A 20,333-nucleotide genomic window follows, 5' to 3' on the forward strand; every position below is an offset into this window, starting at 1 on the left:
TACCAGCTCCTTACCTTTCCACAATCTCTTGGTAAATGATTAACTTGTAGTATAATCTCTACTGCTTAGTGATTCCTTGAACACTCAGGAAAAAAAGCACACACAGTTTTTTTTTTTTTTGTGCTATCTTGCTATTTTTGTGATAAAGGAGAAAGATTCTGTTTTTGCCACTGATTAGGTTTGACATGTCCTGAGCTAGAGCCTGCTCCAGGAAAGTGGAAGTGAGATAAACACAGAGGTCAGCACCAAGTTCTCTGGGGTGATTCAGATGAGTTCATCAAACCTCTAGTCACCTTATTTATGTGGCTGAAACAGTAAAATTGATTTGTAGGCTAACAATATCACCTCTGACTTACTGTTTCTATTTCTTTCATCAGAGATTTTGCTGTATTGACTGCATTCTTAGTCATCTGGTAGCCAGGCAGATTTACAAGCTTCGGGTACATAAAGGCATCATTCAATCCTTCACAAAAACTGATGTGTGCTATAGATATAAGAATGTTATATAAAATAACAATACAGTTGGGTATTCATTCATATTTCATGAATAATGAAATAATATGCAAATTAATTATGTTTCTCATTCAACTATAAAACCACATTTAAAAACTTATTTTTATCTTTTGTTCAACCTTTATCTATCTAGAATGGAGTAGAGGAGACTACAAAGAGACACTATGGCATGGTATGTGATTAATTCATATCTTAGGAATCTTCAGGGTGATTTCTGAAAACCCTGCAGAAGAGGCAGACTATCGTTTTGATCTCTTCCTTAGAGGAATTCCCTTTCTTGATAATTGTCATCAGAGAACTGAGGTGTCTGGTAAAATACCTGAGATATGAATGGTGACTAGGAATTAAAGGGAGGTTTGAGGGACAAATCTTTTGTAAACAAATTCAACAGGCAATTTGAGATATCAGATAATCATTTATGTTCACTAAGGAATGGAGAAATTATTTATCACATTTCGCTCAAGCATGTCAAAACCAGAAAGACTAAAATAATGACAGAAGGGTGTGGTTGTACATTCAGATGTCATTGACAAAAGAGAACTTTCTTCATTATTTCTCACCAGGCCCTGGTTATACATGTGAGTTGGAAGAAGATTGTTGGCATGTTTATCAGAGAAAATTTCTTCTGTCTCCCATATTTTGAACAATGAGTTTTCTGGCTGGAAATGGCTCCTTCATGACTGAGTTTGTTCTACATGAATTGCCAGAGTTTTCCAGAGTTTTCCAGAGCTCCAGCTGAATCTCTTTTACCTGCTTATACATGGTCACAATTGTGGGAAACTTTTTTTTTATTTTCCTCATTGGCCTCACACCTCACCTGCACACCAGCTTCTACAATTTCCTTTTCAGCATCTCTTTCATTGATTTCTGCTATCCTTCTTCTGCTTCCAGTCCCAACATCCTCATAAATTTTTTCTTTGAGAAGAATGTCATTTCCTATATTGGGTATATGGCTCAGACTTTTTTCATATCTTTTTTGTCATATCTGAATGCTACATGCTGTCTTCAATGAACTTATGATAGCTATCTACTCATGAATTATTTTCTTTTTTGTATAAAACAATATTATTCTTGCTCTTACAATTAAAAATAATTAAATACATCAATATCTACTAATAACAATTATAAGCAGCTATAGAGTTAATTTGTGTCTTGGACTTTAGCTTTAGATGATACTGCTTAGTTAGTTGTCAAGAGAGGCAACTGGAGTGTAAAAAAGCTGATGACAGTCTGTGTCTGGTAAGCTTTTGTATGTACCTTAGTGCTCAGGCAAAGAAAGGTTTACTCAGAGATAATCCAGTTAGTGACTAAGCCTGGCATGTCTATGTACAGACTGGCTACTTTCTGCCTAATATAGCTTACTCATTAATCTGTACAAGATTTTTTAGAACCATAGTGTCGTTGAGATACTTTCACCACCACTAAATCCTTCCATTTGTTTCTTGTTTCTTAGCTGTCATTATGCTGTTATTGTTATCATTAGCTTAGATAGTAATTCATTGATGGGCATTTAAACTAAGAACATGTCTTGGATGGATGTTAAAAAAATCCTTAGTGAATGCCTGCTGTTTACAGAAGCACAGACGTATCAGTTATCCGAATGACTTAGATCTAGGAGAAGGGCAAAGCCTTCCCTGAGTCAAGCTCATAGAAAAGGCAAAGACTTGCCCTGTTCTTCTATGGAAACCTGCTTCTGATAGACTAGCTAAACCTGTTTCTTTGTTCAAATGGTGATGTGAATAAGAATTGCCCTCATAGACTTGTATGCATATCGTTGAGTACATGGTCCTCAATTGGGTGAAACTATTTGTGAAGGATTAGGATACCTCCTTTTTTTTTTTTTTTTGTTGGAATAGGTATGTCACTAAAGTGTTCAGAAGCCCATTCCATGCCCAGTTTCTTTCTGCCTTCTACTTGAGGAAAAAAATATTAGTTCTCAGCTACTGTTCCAGAACCTTGCCTGCCCAGCCTCAACTATGTTGCCCACCATAATAATCATGGACCCTCTGGAGCCATAAGCCCAATTAACTCTTCCCCAAGTTAGCTTTGTAATGGTGTGTCTTTACAGCAATATGGTATAACTAAGACTGTTCTACCTCCTTGAATCAGGTGTATAGATAAAAGGAGTTGAATTTCTAAGTTATTTCTGGAACATGCCCATCAGAGTCCCAGTATCAATCCTATCTCAGCTTATCTGTATGTGTGTCTGTGTGTCTTTTCTGTCTTTAGTACCTGACCACCCCAGCCATGTTCCAGAACAGAACAATGAGGGCTGTTGCAATAAAGTCAGACCAGTGACTCACTTGGACAATTTTACCATGGTAAAGATGAGCAGAGCTGCCACTGCCATTATGAAGATAAAGAACCATTCTTTCCATTCATTCCATTTCTTCCTATATTCTTTTCTTAATTTAATCCATTGATTTTCTTTTTTAATAACAAAACAAACAAACAAAAAAGAATGATTGTTTTTTTATAGCCTTGGATTAAAATCTTTTAGCTTAGTTTCTTACATGCTAAGATGCACATATTATACATGTGGACCAAGTCCAAAATTCTTAAGACAAAGGACTTATTAAAAAAGATAAATATAATATATTAACTTGTTCACTGTTTTTCATGAAGCTGTTGTGAACAAAAACTTAGAGATCAAGGAAAATAGTCCAATGTTATAGATAGGACCAAGAGAGACAGAAAAGTTATTTATAAATGTGATTGGAACAAAAGGGTAGGATCTAATTGCCAACTTGGAATATGAAACCCAGTTAGTTTGTCTATTCTGATTATTCTTGGCCCTTTCTTTGTCATTCTCATTCTTTCTGAGACCAAGACCCATTCTGGAATGGAGGTCTATTGATTTGCCATGAGATAGGGAAGGTAGGACATTTCTTCATGGTCAGCTGACTCATACACAGAGGCTTAGAATTGGGAAGAACAGTATTTCTACTTTATGATACATTTTGTGGGCAGTGATTCTGTGTTATACAGTTTTCCTTAAGGGTTTTTTTTTGTTTTAATGATATACCTTAGTAGAGGGAGGGCTCAAGTGAGCCCATGAACAGCTGCATTACAGAAAGGTCAAGTTACCTACAAGGTCGGTTCTATTAGAATACCACCAAGTTACTTTGCAGAAAACTTAAAAGCCAGGAGGACTTTTTGTTTCCACCACATCATTTTCTAAGCCTTAATAGTGTCCACCAAATATATTACAATGTCTAGAGACATTTCATTGGTATTGACAGGTGTATAGGTGGTGATGATAAGGATTATTATCAGCAAGTAATAATGAGCAGGACCAAAGGTGATGTTCAACTGTGTTATACAGGAGAACAGCACATCATACATTTATTTCCTCTGAATGTCCACTGTGATGAGGATGAGAAATCCTTGTTGATATATATAAAAGATATGGAACAGAACGGAGAATTGCGCCCTTTTATAAGTCCTGGATAATCATGTGCTATAATATATAGATCATTTAATTTGATTAAAACAACAAAATGGTAACTGTAGGTCTTCTGTTTTGTTTCATATTACTATTATCATTACAATTAGACCTAGAGACTTATGGAGTCGGGGTTTCTGTCCTGCCTGGTTCCCGCAATTGTTAAGTAGCAAAGAAATCACACAGAGGTCTCCATTACTTAAAAACTGATTGGTCCATTAGCTCAGGCTTCTTATTAACATTTTTAACTTATATTAGCCCATTATTCTTGTCTATGCTAGCCACGTGGCTTGGTACCTTATTCAGTGTCTTACTTCTTCCCAGAATTCTCCTGTTCTCATTGACCCGACTCTACTTCCTGTCTGGTTGTTCCCACCTATACTTCTGCCTGGCTATTGGCCAATCAGCATTTTATAAACATACAATTGACAGGGTAGAAACCATTGTCCTATAGCACTTCGCCCTTCCCCCTTTTTTAAGGAACAAGAACTCTGAATCTAATATCCTTTATTAGCTTTTCTCCCAACCATTAGCCATAACAACTTGCAACCAAATTCTAAACAAAAGAAAATATCAATAGTCCATTTTTTGGGAATGTGGGCATAGTTTTCCCGGCTACTTCCTGCTAGTTGTGATGCTGATAATCTCATGGGGACCAAAAGAAAATTTAGAATTATCATCAAGTCATGATTGAAGTATCCTGTGAAGCTTGATCATCTCAGACAGCAGTCTTTAATCTGTTCTGGATGTAGAACTCAGACATCTGGGCCATCTGTTCCTACTGGAGATTTCTTAGGTGGTCTTTCTTGATCAAACCTGATTTTTCTTAATTCAGAATGAATCCACAGCCTCTGATTTCTTGTGGGAACAAAAGCAAATATTCTTCTTCAAAGTAACATATATTTTGACTTCAATTTTTAAGTCAAGGTATTTTCAAAATACCTATCTTGAATTAATTCAGCAGCATCTATAAACAAATATCTTTTAGCAGCTGTTGTTCCTTCCTCAGCATTCAATCAGTTCAAAGAGAACATAAAAACATAAAGTATCCAGACTCTCTGTGTATTCTTCATCTTTATATGGCTTTATCTTGACTTCTATTTCTTTTATTTTTATTTTTATTTTTTTGCTTTTTGAGACAGGGTTTCTCTGTGTATGTTTGGCTATCCTGGCATTCACCCTGTAGACCAGGTTGTCCTTGAACCCACAGAGATCAGCCTGCCTCTGCCTTCTGGGTGTTGGGATTAAAGGTGTGTGCCACCACACCCTACTACTCTCTTTTTTTATTTTATGACTTTAACCTTTAGCCTGCATATATTTTTAACACGCTTTAAAGAGGTTTTCTTTATATTTCTCTTTTTCTGATCACATGAGTCTTTAATATGCTAAGTGATATGGCTAAGGTGAAAGCCGTGGCTTTAGCACCTGAATCCAGCCCATCTTTTAGCTTTCTGAGATTCCACCCTCATGGAGGAGGTAATGGCTATAGCCACAACTCTATGGCATTTCAAGGTCCTTGCCAGCAAGCAAGCTGCAGCAGTGTGCTCATAAACCACATTCAAATGCTCTGTAGCTGGACCTCCTGCCTGAAAGATTCAGAGTTTGTGCTGGCAGGACAGCCCAGAAAGCTGGCATTTTTAAATGGCCCAGGCTTTTTCATGCAATGTCTGAAAATCAAAAAGCATGAGGTCAGCTTTTCATCAACAACATTTAAGTGTTTTGTGGCAGGGCCTCTAAAAAGAGCTGTAAGGTTTTACAGCTAAAGGTGAGTCAGGAAGCCTCTCTTTAATGAGGCACATTTGCCTCTAGAAAACAAAGCCCACCTGAGAAAATGTTGCTATCAATAAGCTGTGCTTAATTCTATTCTTTTTGTCTAGAATTACTTCCCAAACTCTTTCAGGCTTTATGTGGATGTAGTTGTCCTCATGGGTACCATTTATTGTCTGGGTTTCTGTCCTTCCCAGTTCCTGCAATCATTAAGTAACAAAGAAATTACACAGAGGTCTATATTAGTTATAAACTGATTGTCCCATTAGCGCAGGCTTCTTATTAACTCTTATAACTCGTATTAGCCCATTATTCTTTTCTATGTTATGCAACATGGCTTGGTACCTTATTCAGTGAGGCAGCCACATCTTACTTCTTCTGTTCCTGGGTCATGACTGCAGAATCCGCTTCCTTCTTCCCAGAATTCTTCTGTTCTTATAGACTCAACTCTAATTCCTGTCTGGTTTTTCCCACCTATACTTCCTGCCTGGCTACTGGTCAATCATTATTTTATTAACATATAATTGACAGGGTACAAATAATGGTCCCACAGAAGACTTGTGTATGCAAAGTAATGTTTCTACTACTGAGCCTCTCTTATGAGCAATATTATATAGACATATACACAAATATGGATATGTAAATAAAATTAGAACTTTGGTATATAGTTTCATTATTAAGAAACAAAATCCAAATTTAAACTCATATATTCTTGAGAGCCCTTTCCTCATCTCTCAACCTTCTTTTGTAGTTTTCATCTATGAACTATGTAGTTACTGATGCAAATGCTAGGATTTATAGAAAATTACAAAAAAATGACAAGTTTCTATGTCTCTGGAGTTTACTTGTGCTGAGTTGTGTAGGGATTAATGAGTAGAATTCTGAAGGGAACAACCAAACACTGCTCAGGGAACTAGGTATTCCTTGTGGAAAATTGTGCAATAAACAGGACTTTGAGTCACAAAAGAGAGAGTGTTTATATACATACTACATGATGTAAACACCAGTTCTGTTATTTTTTTTTTTCATTAAGCAACTCAGTCAGCCTCAGAGATGTCATCAAGGACAGAATAATTTTCTATGCTTCTCTGATAGCTATTCTTGATTTTCAACGTGATAATAACTAGAGCAAACTATAATCCAGAAATGGAGAGCACACTTGTGTTACAGATCTTGAGGCAGGAAGCTATGTGCCTTTAATCTAGATATTGAGGCTGGAAGGCATGCCTTTAACCTGGGCCTGTAGAAGGACAATGAAATAAAGAAGGGTTTGATTTTCACATTTTTGTCTTAACCTCAACAGTTCATCCATTCCTTCTTTGGGATTGTAGCAGACTAGTTGAGACACCCAGCCTTGTCTGCCTTAGCAGGTACTAGATTCTTATACTTTCCATTTATAACTAGCCATTGTTGGACTGCAGCCTGTAAGTCATTCCAATAAATTTTTGCTATATGAGTACTGTGAGTCTGGAGAATCCTAATGAATATAATGTCTACTATATTTTCCTAGAATATATGTATGAGTCTCACTTGAAAGAAATGATGTATTGGATGAACATATGAGATTGTTATTTTCTTCTGTGTAAATAAAAAGTATTTTAAAGAGAAATTCTTAAATTGAAATCATGTCATATCCTTGTCATAAATATTTTAGGAGGTCAGAGCTAATTTTGTATTGATAGCTAGCATATCTCTTCATTGTCAGAAAGTTAAATACATTAGGATATTGGAGTGGGGCCAGAGTGGTTCAAGAGCAGTGATATATTCAGGTAAACATGGGTTATCATTTCATCAATCATCTTTATCTTAATAACACCCCTAAAAACTCTAAGCACTATAAATCATGGGTTCAAAAGACAGTGATGGTTTGTATTCCTTCCATTCCTAATCTTTGATGAAAACTAGAGAGATAGGAGAAAATGGTAATTTAGAGACTTTAGGAGTTGTGTCAGTGTTTAATCAGAGTAAATATTCTTCATGACCAGAAAAATAATAAATAGGGATTTCTCGAGAATGGGAAGTAATGCTTTGTTCAGTGGCTTTAAATAACCATGAACTTGTAATAACTGGCTCTAGCTGTATTTTTGGACTCTAAAAACAGTTTCTTGCCAATGTGAAGATTTACTTCTGTTTTTATAGATCTGCTGATGACATAAATGGCTATGGAGAATGACTCAACAGTGACTGAATTCATTCTCACAGGACTGACAGACCAACCTGAGCTCCAGCTATCTCTCTTCATCCTGTTTCTGGTGAACTATGTCATCACAATTTTGGGAAACTTGAGTTTAATGAGTCTCATTTTCCTGAATTCAAACCTGCAGACTCCCATGTACTTTTTTCTATTTAAATTGTCCTTAATTGACTTATGTTACACCTTTGTCTTTACTCCCAAAACACTAATGAGTTTTGTTTCAGAGAAAAACACCATCTCCTTTAGAGGATGTATGACTCAGCTGTTTTTCTTCTGCTTTTTTGCCAACTCTGAGTGCTATGTGTTGACAGCCATGGCCTATGATCGTTATGTAGCCATCTGTCAACCACTTTTGTACATGATCATCATGTCTCATAGGATATGTTCCCTGATGATGCTTGGATCATACTTGATGGGGTTTGCTGGTGCCATTGTCCACACAGGATTTATGATCAGGCTACACTTTTGTAATTCTAACATCATCAACCATTACCTGTGTGATATCTTCCCCCTTCTGCAACTCTCCTGTAGTAGCACATATGCCAATGAGCTTGTGAGTTCTGTTGTTGTCAGCACAGTAGTCATTGCATCTAGTGTTGTCATTTTAATGTCCTATGCTCTGATTCTTTTTAATATCACTCAGTTGTCATCAGGTAAGGGTTTGTATAAAGCCATGAGCACCTGTAGTTCTCACATAATCACTGTGGCCTTATTCTATGGATTTGGTATGCTAACACATATCAAAACATCATCTGATAAGTCTGAAGATCAGGGGAAAATTCTCAGTGTATTTTGTACATTTTTGCTGCCATTATTGAACCCATTTATATACAGTCTCAGGAATAAGGATGTGAAGCTTGCTCTAAAGAGAACTCTGAGGAGATTCACAGTGAGTTAAGCACCTGAGCTGTCATAGTCCATGTCTCCAATTTGGGTCTTTGTCTCCAGTTTATTTTCTTATCACCTTCTTTTCAATATTCTCTTTCCTTCTCTTCATCTTTCTTTCTATATTCTCCTAAGTCTTTCTCTTCCTTTTCCTCTATAAAAATTCTTGATATTCTTATCTGGCAATACGAAAATATTTTTGACCTAGGGCCTTGTCCTGAAATGTGGAACCAACAACATCTTTGTACAAGGTAGAGACACAAGATGACATATTTTGACTCTTGAGACAAATCTACCAACTATTTATCTATATACTTCTACAACCAAGGAAAGCCAGGGAGTTGAATGTTAATAAGTTTACTTGTGTTACTCTTTTCAGAGAGAAATTTGTAGAGTTCTTTCTATTTCAGGTCTTTAAAAACACTTGTGAATTGCACATAATTTCAGAATGGATGACAAAAGCTGTGGCCATTTGTAAAATTGTCAAAGGTATTAGCATTAGTTATTACCTTTCAAGATTTTCCTTATTTTGAATTTTGTACCTCATCACTACAAAATGACATTATGTGTTTTCGTGGAGAAATGGTTAACCATTTTTATAACCATTGAAGCTTAATTTATGCTAATTTTGTATCCATACTTCTTAAATATCACTAGCAATGACTGATTATTTTGTAAAAAGATGTTTTGTCATAAATACAATGGAATGTGTCCTTTTTTCCTATCTATTGATATTTATTACTTTTAGTAACCACACAATAACAATACATAGTGTCTAAAGTCATTATTCTCTTTGTTATATAGCAAACATATAACAAAGAAATGTCTATTTACTTCTTTAAAAGAAACTTTAGGTGAAATTATAGCCTAATGATAGAGTGCTAGTATATGCTCCTGTTTGATTCTTAACACAATATACATACATATAATTACATTTAGTGTATATATCATGAACATATGTTCATATACATGTGGTTATGGCACAAATATCAAACAACTGTAATTTTTATTTAAATGTGTTAATCTAGTTTTTTCTTTTGCTTATTTCTAGGAATGCCTCCCCACAACTAATGACAAACCAAACAAATAACTAATCTTCATGAATGCCTATGTAATGTTTAACATTCTTAAATATAGTGTTACTATAATTCTTTTCTGTTCTATGGATTTGACTTGTTTTAGGTTATATAGTTAGTAACACAGATCCTAGATTTTTAACTCACCATGCATCAAATGAACAAACAGAAAGAAGGAAAGAAAGAGAATTGTTAAATGACAGAGAGAGCTAGAGAGTCATTCAGGATGAATCTGAAAGAGGGAGCATACCTGGTGACTACATGGACAGCCTGCTACCTCTGCCTTGGCAGGGGTTGAGTGTGTTATCATGACCCAACAGTTTCCAGTTTCACAACAAGGAATTGTTTGGGACCTGAAAGCAAACACTGGTTAAAAATCACATAATAAGAACAGTGGCTTGGAAGACATGAAGCTGAGAGCAGAAATAGCAGAGCCCTGGGCTCAGTGGCAAGCAAGATTGACTCTTTACAGATTTTGTGATTCTGTGTTGTAGTAGATCATTCCCTCAGATAAAACAACCTTAGCAATTGTCAATCCCATCCAGTTGATGAATTGCTTATATCATTGTTTCCCCACATGATGCTTAGAGAAAGCCTTATTAAGACTTTTGCATGGCTTTGACTTTGGGTTGGAGTTCAACTGTATCGATGTATTGACATGTAAGCAGCTACCAACAGTTGCTTAAAGTAGATTGCTAAAAAGCAGGAGTAAGGACAAATACTCCAAAGAGATAATTAAGCCTCAAGCTGATCTATAAACAACAACAAGAGCAGCCATAATCTTTTTAATAGTTGTCCTTAGAGTAGATCATGGATATCAGAGAAGTTCAAAGCCAGACAACAGAATGAAAGTGGGAACGATGTCTTCTTATTGGTTTCTGTTTTTGAGGGTTATCTTTAGAAATGATGAATTGTTTATCAGAATAAATGACAGGATGCTTAATCATGAAATCAAAAAAGCTTATGCATCATAAAAATACATTTTTCACTAGAGAGTAAATTTTACAATTTAGTGCATGTATCACTTCATCTCTTCATAGAACTAAATGGAACATCATAATTTTCAAATAGAAGAAACAGTATGTGAGAAGTGAATATTTCCAGAAAGAATTAGGTAAGAACAATTCTGCTGAATCACACAAAGCATAACTGAATAATAAAATGTGATATGACATATACCTATTGCATAATATTAGTAGACACCTGAGGTATATATTAGTGGTATTTTTGTTATGAAATTAATTCTGCTTTGTTTTGTAAATTTTTTTGTAGACTCAATTGAGAAACAATAAAAACCTGCTGCAGTCTGATTCTTAACAACTGGTATTTGTACTGTCTAACTTCAATTCATTTTGGAGAATTATGCCACCGACCACCTCAGCCGGGTATGGGGTCTTGTGGGACTTGGTTTCTTGAAGACTAGGTGGTTAAATTTTCGGTGGTGACAAACAGAAACAAACACAGAAGCAGTTTGTATCTGAGTGTATTTTGCAGCTCTCAAACAAGGGTTTTTATACAAGAAGAACAGGTATTGCAATCTTAAAAGATGTGCTCAGTGAAGCAGTTACAAAGAACAGTTATCATAATCATTTGGCACAGGAAAGCATAAAATCAATCAGGTTTTACATTTCCTAAACAGTTTGTTCAAAGAATCAATTATGACCAAAACAGATAACATCTTAGTTACTAAACAGTGGGTTCAAAGAATTAATTATGACACTAAACAAGTACAAAAAAATCACTTATAGTTAATGAATGACTCTTAGATCCTGATCAAGTTCATAAATTTTCATGTGTAATCCTTAACTATCATCTAGCTTTTGTCTTATTAAAAATCCTCAAAGTTGAGTTTAAAGCTACTTAAGCAATGCTTTCTATACCTCAGTGTCAAAGCCAACCTCACCTACTCATGCACAGCCGTACAAATTCATATATTGTTGAATATATTTTTGTAATTATGTAAATGATTATGATGCAAAGCATTGAATCTCTTAGAAAAGAGGTCATGGCCAGTAATCCCAATTCAAGGGATTACTTATTCTCCGCCCAGACTATCAGGAACATCTTGTAATATTAAAAGGAAGTAGAAGCAGACAAACTGCCATGAGAAGTACGGCTCAATAATTTCTCTCTGGCTAGAGAGTTCCACAACCGGTTCCAGGAGACCTGCTCCCTTTGGAGTCTAAAGCCTCAGTCTGTGGATCTTGTCACACAGAATCTACTGTGGTTGGTGTGGCAGAATTAGATGATTTGTTGCTAAATTTGGATTTCTAAATAATTATCACTCAGTGTGTCCTCAGTAGTAGTGGTGTGTGTATGTCTTATGAATGGTTAACATAATCTGCATCTACTGTGAGGTTAGTGGAAATCACTGAATCCCAGTGACCGTGGCTTTTTAAAGAATACTTGGAGTCTATTGCATGTACTGGCTTTTGGGGATCCTATTTCCTTTGGATGTATACCTTGCTCAACCTGGATGTAGTGGGGAGGGCCATGGACTTTTCACAGGGCAGGGTGCCTTGCCCTCTCTTAAGATTGGAGGTGGGAAAGGTGAGGGTGTGTGGAGGGAGTGGGAGGGAGTAAGAAGAGGGGAGGATGTGGGATTTGGGTTGGTATTTTTTTAAGTAATAATAATAATAATAATAATAATATACTTGGAATTAGCCGGTTGATGGTGGCACACACCTTTAATCCCAACACTTGGGAGGCAGAGGCAGATGGATCTCTGTGAGTTCAATTCCAGCCTTGTCTACAAAAGCTAGTTCCAGGACAGGCTACAGAGAAACCCTGTCTTGGAAAAAAATAAGACAAACAAAGAAACAAAGAATACTTGAAATTAGATATATTTATGCACTAGCTCTTAACATTTGACCTTCTGATATTGGAGAGTTGTGACCTATGATCTTGGAAATTAATTCCATATTGTAGTGATCTTCCTGCACATTACTCATTTGAAGTTGTTTTATTTCCTAATTTAAATTATATTTAAATTTCATGAAAAAATTATGTAAATAAACAAACAAAAATTCCAATGTTAGTTTACTTAAACCATCATGGCCATTGCAATCTGAAAATGGTCTACTTTGCCTATCAGAGCTATCTTTCCTCCATCTTTAGGTACTGTGCAACTTCAAAGTGAGTAGCACAGAAATTCTACAAAAGTAAACCTCAAGCATATTTTCTTATTTATATAATGTTTAAATTATTTTAGCAGTCTTTTTCTGTCTTTCTAAATGGTCTTTATAAAATGGTTGACAATAATATCAAGTAAAGAACCAGGTAAATTTAAATTTTTTCATATAAAAATTTTAAATAAGAGAGAAATAATGCCACTTTTGTTTTTCCATGAAATTATTGTTCTACATATTTCATTTGGCTTGACAAGCCATTAATTAAGAATACTAAAAAGAGTTAGAAAAGTTGTTCCATTATTGACTTGAAAATGAACTTTAGTGTACCATAGTTGAATATACTCATTATTATGCCAACTTTGTAATATTATTGTCACACAAACAAATGGGATATTTTATTAGTGATATTTTCAATGTTTGTCTGTTTTTTGTACTACAATTTATGATACTGCAATGAATATTTGTTTACAAGATTCTGTTAAAGACTTAGTGATTTCTTTTGAGCATGCAGTGTATATGTTTATAAGCTACCTACATATGCATTTAAAATGTTTCCTAAGATGCTACAGGATTTGGTTAAAAATTTCAAAATATTATTAGGAGAGTGTGTGTAACTTTACTTTCATAATAGTTTATGAATATTCCAGTTGTTTCACATCTGCATATGTAATCAATTATGTCAGCTTTGTTACTGAGCTGACTGTTTCAAATCAATATTCGTAGCCAAGCTGCTTTGTGGAAAGATGACTTCATACATTTACCACATGGGTAGTTTAGAAAGAATGTTACAAAGTTTCCTTTGTTTCCTGATAAGATATCCTATCAGAAATCTGAATAAGTGAATGAAAAGTATTAAAAACTACCCCTGCTCTGTATCCAGATGACTAAAAACACAAAATAGTAATAGGATACAAAATTAATATGTGAAATCTATTCTTTGATTTGATGAGAGCAACAAATATTGGAAATTAAAATTAATATCATTGATGTTAGTGTGAAAGAGTAGAGAGTCGCATATACACCAACCTAGCAGTTGTGGGTAGGTATCTACCAAAGCAAGGATAGAACACATTATCACATGAGTATAAAATGACCTCTAAAGTCTGTGTGCTTGACCACCTGGCCCTAAGCTGATTGTACTATTTTGTTTGGCTGTGTCCTTGTTAGAAAAAATAGATTGCCATAGGAAGGTCTTGAAGGCTATATTGACTTGAGGTTCTGGCCCAAGCTCTCTATATTCTGGTCAGCTCTATGTAGGATGTGTTTTCTGCATGTTCCTGATGCTATACTCAAGTAGAGCTTCTTCCACTGCTGTGCTTTACCTGGAAAGATAGAGCACGATCCCATGAAATTCTGAGACTAAATAAAGCTTTCTGCCCTTAATTTGTCTGTGTTATATGTTGTGCCACAATACATATGGTGAGAAAGGCGATCTACAGGATCTTTATGCATAAAATGTATGAACTGATCTCACAGTCTTTTGTACTCTAAAAATTTTACCACCACCCCAACATTCATACCCTTTTTTTCAAAATACTTTAGTCTGTTTATTTCTTAAGCATATATAAGATACATTTCTAAGTATATACAGATATAGTTCTATGTAAATAAGGTCCTTGCTGTCTACCTCTACACTACTAGAAATGTAAAAGCCTATGTGTAAACTTATATTACTCTCCTCTCTTAATTTATCTATAGAGTTTAATCTATCTATCTATCTATCTATCTATCTATCTATCTATCTATCTATCATCTATCTATCATCTATCTATCTTCTATCATTTATCTTCTATCTGTCTGTCTATATACCTATCTAGAATTTTAAAACTGTGGTCTACTATTTATTACTCCAATCAAAGATGTGCATAGGATAGCTGCAAATGGCAAGTGAGAAGTTCTCTTAATGTTCTGTTTGTAGAGCTATGAAGAGCTTGAGAATGGCAAAGGGGACCAATCACAACTCTGCCCTGGGAACTAGATGTTCCCTGGCGAGAAATTATAAACAGAATAAGACTGTGGATCTCAAAAGATTCACCTTAGTTTTACAGCAGTTGATGTAAACATAAATTCAGTAATTTTTACCCTCAAGGGGTATAACCCATAGAGAGGATATCATAAAGAAGAGAATACTTTTCTGTAGTTATAAGATTTTTTTCTCACAAACCTTGACCTTCATATTCTCATGAGTAAGGTAATGCTTTAGAGACTCATGTAAGAATGTTGTTTTATTTTTTGAGTGTGTGGAAAGAACTTTCTATGTCATTTTACATAATGAACTTCTTCTAGAAAGTCATATATAATCTACACTTGTGCAACTACCCACTTCATCACCAGTAACTTTGGCTCTTCTAGACTGTGTGGAGGAAGGTACCAAAAGATCTGAAAGTAAGGCAGGTTCTAGATGACCAATGAAGAGCACTGGATTTTTGTATTGACAATTTCCCTTAGAATTTCAAGTTTCATAAATCTTGGGTTCTGAAAGAAACTTCTTATGTATTTTTTTTTTCAACATCAATGTTTAGTAAAGAACAGAGAAAGGGAAGAAATTGTATTCTCAGTCACTGGCGATCAATTGACAACATTTCTGTGGATACATATTATGGGTAGAGGAAACAGAAATAGGTGTGACTTAGGAATCATCATGTAGGTTTTGCTCTTTGGGGGGCCACCTATATGTTCCCTCATGCTTGGAAATCACTAAATCAAGCTTTCCACTTGGAGAGAAAAATGTGCTATTGATTAAAGTTCATTTCTATATTTGTTCTTCCAGGTGCCAAACATGTACCAAATGATTATGGAAAATGACTCTTCAGTGTCTGAGTTCATTCTTATGGGCCTGACAGATCAACCTCATCTCCAGCTGCCCTTATTTGCTCTGTTCTTGGTGAATTACACAGCCACTGTGATGGAAAACTTGAGCTTAATGCGTCTCATTTTCTTGAATTCAAACCTTCACACCCCCATGTACTTTTTTATTTTCAATCTCTTCTTCATTGATTTCTGTTATTCATTTGTCTTTACCCCCAAAATGCTGATGAGCTTTGTTTTAAAGAAGAACACTATTTCCTTCAGAGGATGCATAACTCAGCTGTTTTTCTTCTGCTTTTTTTTGTGAGCTCAGAGTGTTATGTGTTGACAGTCATGGCCTATGATCGCTATGTAGCCATTTGTCAGCCTCTGCTGTACAAGGTTATTATGTCATCTGAGATAAATTTTACACTGATGTTTGGTTCTTACTTAACGGGGTTGGTTGGGGCCATGGCTACACAGGGTGTATGCTCAGGCTCAGGTTTTGTAATTCTAACATCATCAACCACTACATGTGTGACATCTTCCCACTTCTGCAGCTCTCCTGTGGTAGCACCTATGTCAATGAACTTCTGAGCTTTGTTGTGGTAGGTACAGTTATCTCTTTATCCAGCCTCATTATCTTGGTCTCATATGCTAGGATCCTTTCTAGTGTCGTTCAAATGTCATCAGGTAAGGGTTAGTCCAAAGCCATGGGAACCTGTGGGTCTCACATCATAACTGTCAGTCTCTTTTATGGATCTGGACTACTTGCTTATGTGAAGCCATCATCTGTGGAAACCGTGGGCCAGGGGAAAATTTTCTCAGTCTTTTATACATTTTTGGTACCCATGCTGAACCCTCTTATTTATAGCCCCAGAAACAAGGATGTCAAGCTTGCTGTGAATAGAACCATGAAGAGAATAACAAACTGATATATCTATAGGGGTTTCTCTCAGATCTGTTTCTACCTATCTGCTGTTTTCTTCTCATTTATTGTCTTTTTGATTACATATCATTAATTGATTAATCAATTTCACTTTCTCTCTTATTTCTACAGTATCACCAAGTTTTCTACAGTATTAATGGTCCTTCCACTGTGCAATATCACTTTTTTTAGGTTTATTTTCTTTATATTCATAAACATAGGTAAGAGGTTACATAATTGTTAGAATTTTTATAATTTTCAGGTTACTTTCTTAGTGATTACTACTAAAATATTTGTATCACTGTAATTTTTCACTTTATATCTTTACACCTATTCAAATTCATATAGGAAAAAATTATATGCAGAAAAATGGAGCCTAACTGAATAAATAAAATACATTTTAATATAACACTTTTATGACCAACAGTAATGACAGTTTGTCCCTATTGTTAGTGTATGTTATACATTTCCCAAGGATTTTTTTTTTTTGGTATTTGAACAATTTTAATGACAAAACCAGACTCACGAAACCAAGATTCCAGCAGAGTACCAGAAGCAGGAAGGGGCGCGCAGCGTCTGAGCACCCAATTTATCAGTAAACATTCGCCCAAGGCCAGCCCGCCCCCAAGGGGAGGGCTTATCCCTACACGTTTTCTTTAAGGGATTCATTTATTTCTTTCAATTTTTTTTGTCTTTCCCTCCATGCCTTTGAGAGAAATTTTCATTTCTCTTTTGGGGGCCTCAAACAATCTCCTAAAGTTATTTTTTTAGGACATTCGATAGGTCATTTTGTTCTGCTTCTTCTGTAGTGTGGTGTTGATGTCTTGCTGTTGTAGACTCACTAGTTTTTATTGCTGCTGTGTTGCTCTTTGTGTTGTTGAGTATGTTCTTAACTTGTCAACTTACTTTTTCCTCTGATTGGTGTAGTTGGGGTCATGTCTCTAGTGAACACTCATCCAAGTGCAAGTGGATCCCAAGACTTAGATGGCTGTTTATTATGGGGGAATCAGAACAATAGTTCCAGTCACCCTACAGGTCACATGGTATTCACAGTGGTTGCTCAGTGATCCAGAAAACCACTCTGCAATCTGGTGGTTGGGGCTGTTCCCACTGAGGTTGAGTTCACTGGCATGGGCCTCCTTCCATGGAGGTTACTGGCTTCAGCCTGCTCTTCAGGAGGTTGCTTGCTAGGGAGTGCTCTGGTGGAGGTTACTAAATATGAGTTCTTAAAATCATTTTATTTGCCATATTCCACAGGTCTTTGAAGTGTTCAAGATTGTATATCTAAATGAAATATATCTCTCTATATATAGAAGGCCTACATCACATAACTAAAAGTTTACTATTATCGATGACTACCTATTGACCTGTATTTCTTAATTATGCATTACATTTTTAAAAGAGCTGTATAAAAGCCAGGCGATGGTGGCACACGCCTTTAATCTCAGCACTCAGGAGACAGAGGCAGGCGGATCTCTGTGAGTTCGAGACCAGCCTGGTCTACAGAGCTAGTGCCAGGACAGGCTCCAAAGCCACTGAGAAACCCTGTCTCAAAAAACCAAAAAAAAAAGCTGTATAAATATAATACCTTCAGCAAGTGTAGAAATATGAATATATAACAAAATTGGTATCTAATTTGTATCAATAAATCAAAGTACATACCAATGTAGAGTATTTATTTTTATATGATAACCCCCTTTAAATGAAAACAAACATCTATAAACAAACTTTTGTTAATTTAGGCATAGTTGTCTTCAAACTTCGTCCTGCTGTTTGTTGGGTAAACTATGTCTAGGGTTCATGAAGAGCCAGCGATCTGGTCCAGAGTAGACTGGAGACAGTGAACTCCACCAGAACAGATAGAGGGGAGTAACCACTGAGTGAGTGAGCCAGACCCAGAGACTGTTGAAGGTCTAGATATGAATCTGGGACATTCAAGGGAGTAGACCTATGCCAGGACCTCTGTGGTTCTGGGTGTGAGTCTAGGACCTCCAAGGGAGTAGGCAGGAACCATAGATCTCTGCAAGTCTAGATGTGATTCTGGAACCTCAGAGGGAGTAGGCTTGAGTCAGGACCTCTGAGGGCCAGGTGGTGGTCTGGGACATCAATGGGAATAGGCAGGAGCTTGGAACCTCCTTGGGTCTGAGCATGAGTCAGGGACCTCTGAGGGAGTAAACCTGAGCCAGGTCCTCTCCTGTTTTGGGAACATCTGAGCCTGGGAACTCTGAGGCAGTAGACCAGAGCCAGAGACCTTTGCAGGACCAACTCCAAGGCAGAGACCTCTGCAGGAGAGGATCTAGACCAGGATTTACAAAAACAGGTCAAAGCCAATAACCTAGGCCAAAGTAGGCCTGAGACAGAAAACTCTAAGGGACCTGAGCAAAGCCCAGGAGTGCTGAGTTATCTCCAGAAACATGGAGTAACCAACAAGGTAACTATTATTGTGGTACTGACTGTACCACAAGGAACAACAATCTGAGCTTTGGATTAACTGGCACCTAGAAGATTAATCAACAGAATTTCAGACAGCCCCAACAAAACCTATGAGAGAAAACGATGAATAGAAAAGGTAAGAACACATGCAAAGAGCAGCACAACACCAGTAAAACCTAAAGCCCCTACAACAGCAATACCACAACAACCAAATATGGATGAAGCAGAATATATTGACCTAAAAAATGACTTCAGGAGAATGTTTGAAACTGTTAAAGAGGAAATTAGAAATTCCTTCAAAGAAATGGAGGAAAATACAAACAAAAAATTGGAAGACATCAGCAGTTCGCTTAAAGTAAACCAAGAAAAAGCAATCAAATATATGAAAGAAACTATTCAAGACTTGAAAACTGAAATAGGGACAATAAAAAAAAACACAAGCTGAGGTCATAATAGAAACAGAAATCATGAGTAAACTATCAGAAACTGCAAACATAAGCATAAAAAGCAGAATAAAAGAGATGGAAGAGAGAATCTCAAGCGCTGAAGATACAATAGAGGAAATAGACTCATCAGTTAAAGAAAATATCAAATATAACAAAAGCTTAACCCAAAATATCCAGGAAATATGGGACACCATGAAAAGGCCAATCTAAGAATAATAGGTATAGAAGAAAAAGGAGTTCAACTCAAAAGCACAGAAAGTATTTAACAAAATCATAAAAGAAAACTTTCCCAACCTAAAGAATGATATGCCTATGAAGATACAAGAAACTTACAGAACAGCAAATAGACTGGATCCAAAAGAGTCCCTTGCCACATAATAATCAAAACTCTAAACATACAAAGAACAAAAAGAATAGTAAGAGCTGCAGAGGAAAAAGGCAAAGTGACATATAAAGGTAGACCTATTAGAATTACACCTGACTTCTCATTGGAGACAATGAAAGCCAGGAAGTTGTGGTCTAGCAGTATACAGCCATTAAGAGACCACAGATCCCAGCCCAGACTACTATATCCAGCAAAACTTTAAATCACCATAGAAGGACAAGATCTCCTGAGTAAATTTGGAACATGGGGAAATTGGGGGGGGGGAGTTAAAGGGGGAAGGGGAGAGTCCAGTAAGGGAGTAGAGAAAAATGCATAGCTCAATAAAAATAAATAAAAAACCCAG

At 36.2% G+C, this 20,333-nt stretch overlaps 1 protein-coding gene and 1 pseudogene across 1 annotated transcript; both read left to right on the plus strand.

Annotated features, from left to right (window-relative positions):
* Nucleotides 1-7,872: 7,872 nt before the first annotated feature.
* Nucleotides 7,873-8,817, plus strand: LOC126490628 (olfactory receptor 143-like). Its single transcript, XM_050125700.1, is given in 1 exon segment — nucleotides 7,873-8,817. A coding segment is annotated over 1 exon segment (945 nt).
* Nucleotides 8,818-15,790: 6,973 nt separating this feature from the next.
* On the plus strand, nucleotides 15,791-16,733 carry LOC126490623 (olfactory receptor 143-like; annotated as a pseudogene).
* The last annotated feature ends 3,600 nt before the right edge of the window (nucleotides 16,734-20,333 follow it).

Source organism: Alexandromys fortis, unplaced genomic scaffold, assembly GCF_014885135.2.
Source record: "Alexandromys fortis isolate MF-2015 unplaced genomic scaffold, M_Fortis_MF-2015_v1.1 scaffold_253, whole genome shotgun sequence".
In the NCBI taxonomy this organism is placed as follows: Eukaryota; Metazoa; Chordata; class Mammalia; order Rodentia; family Cricetidae; genus Alexandromys; species Alexandromys fortis.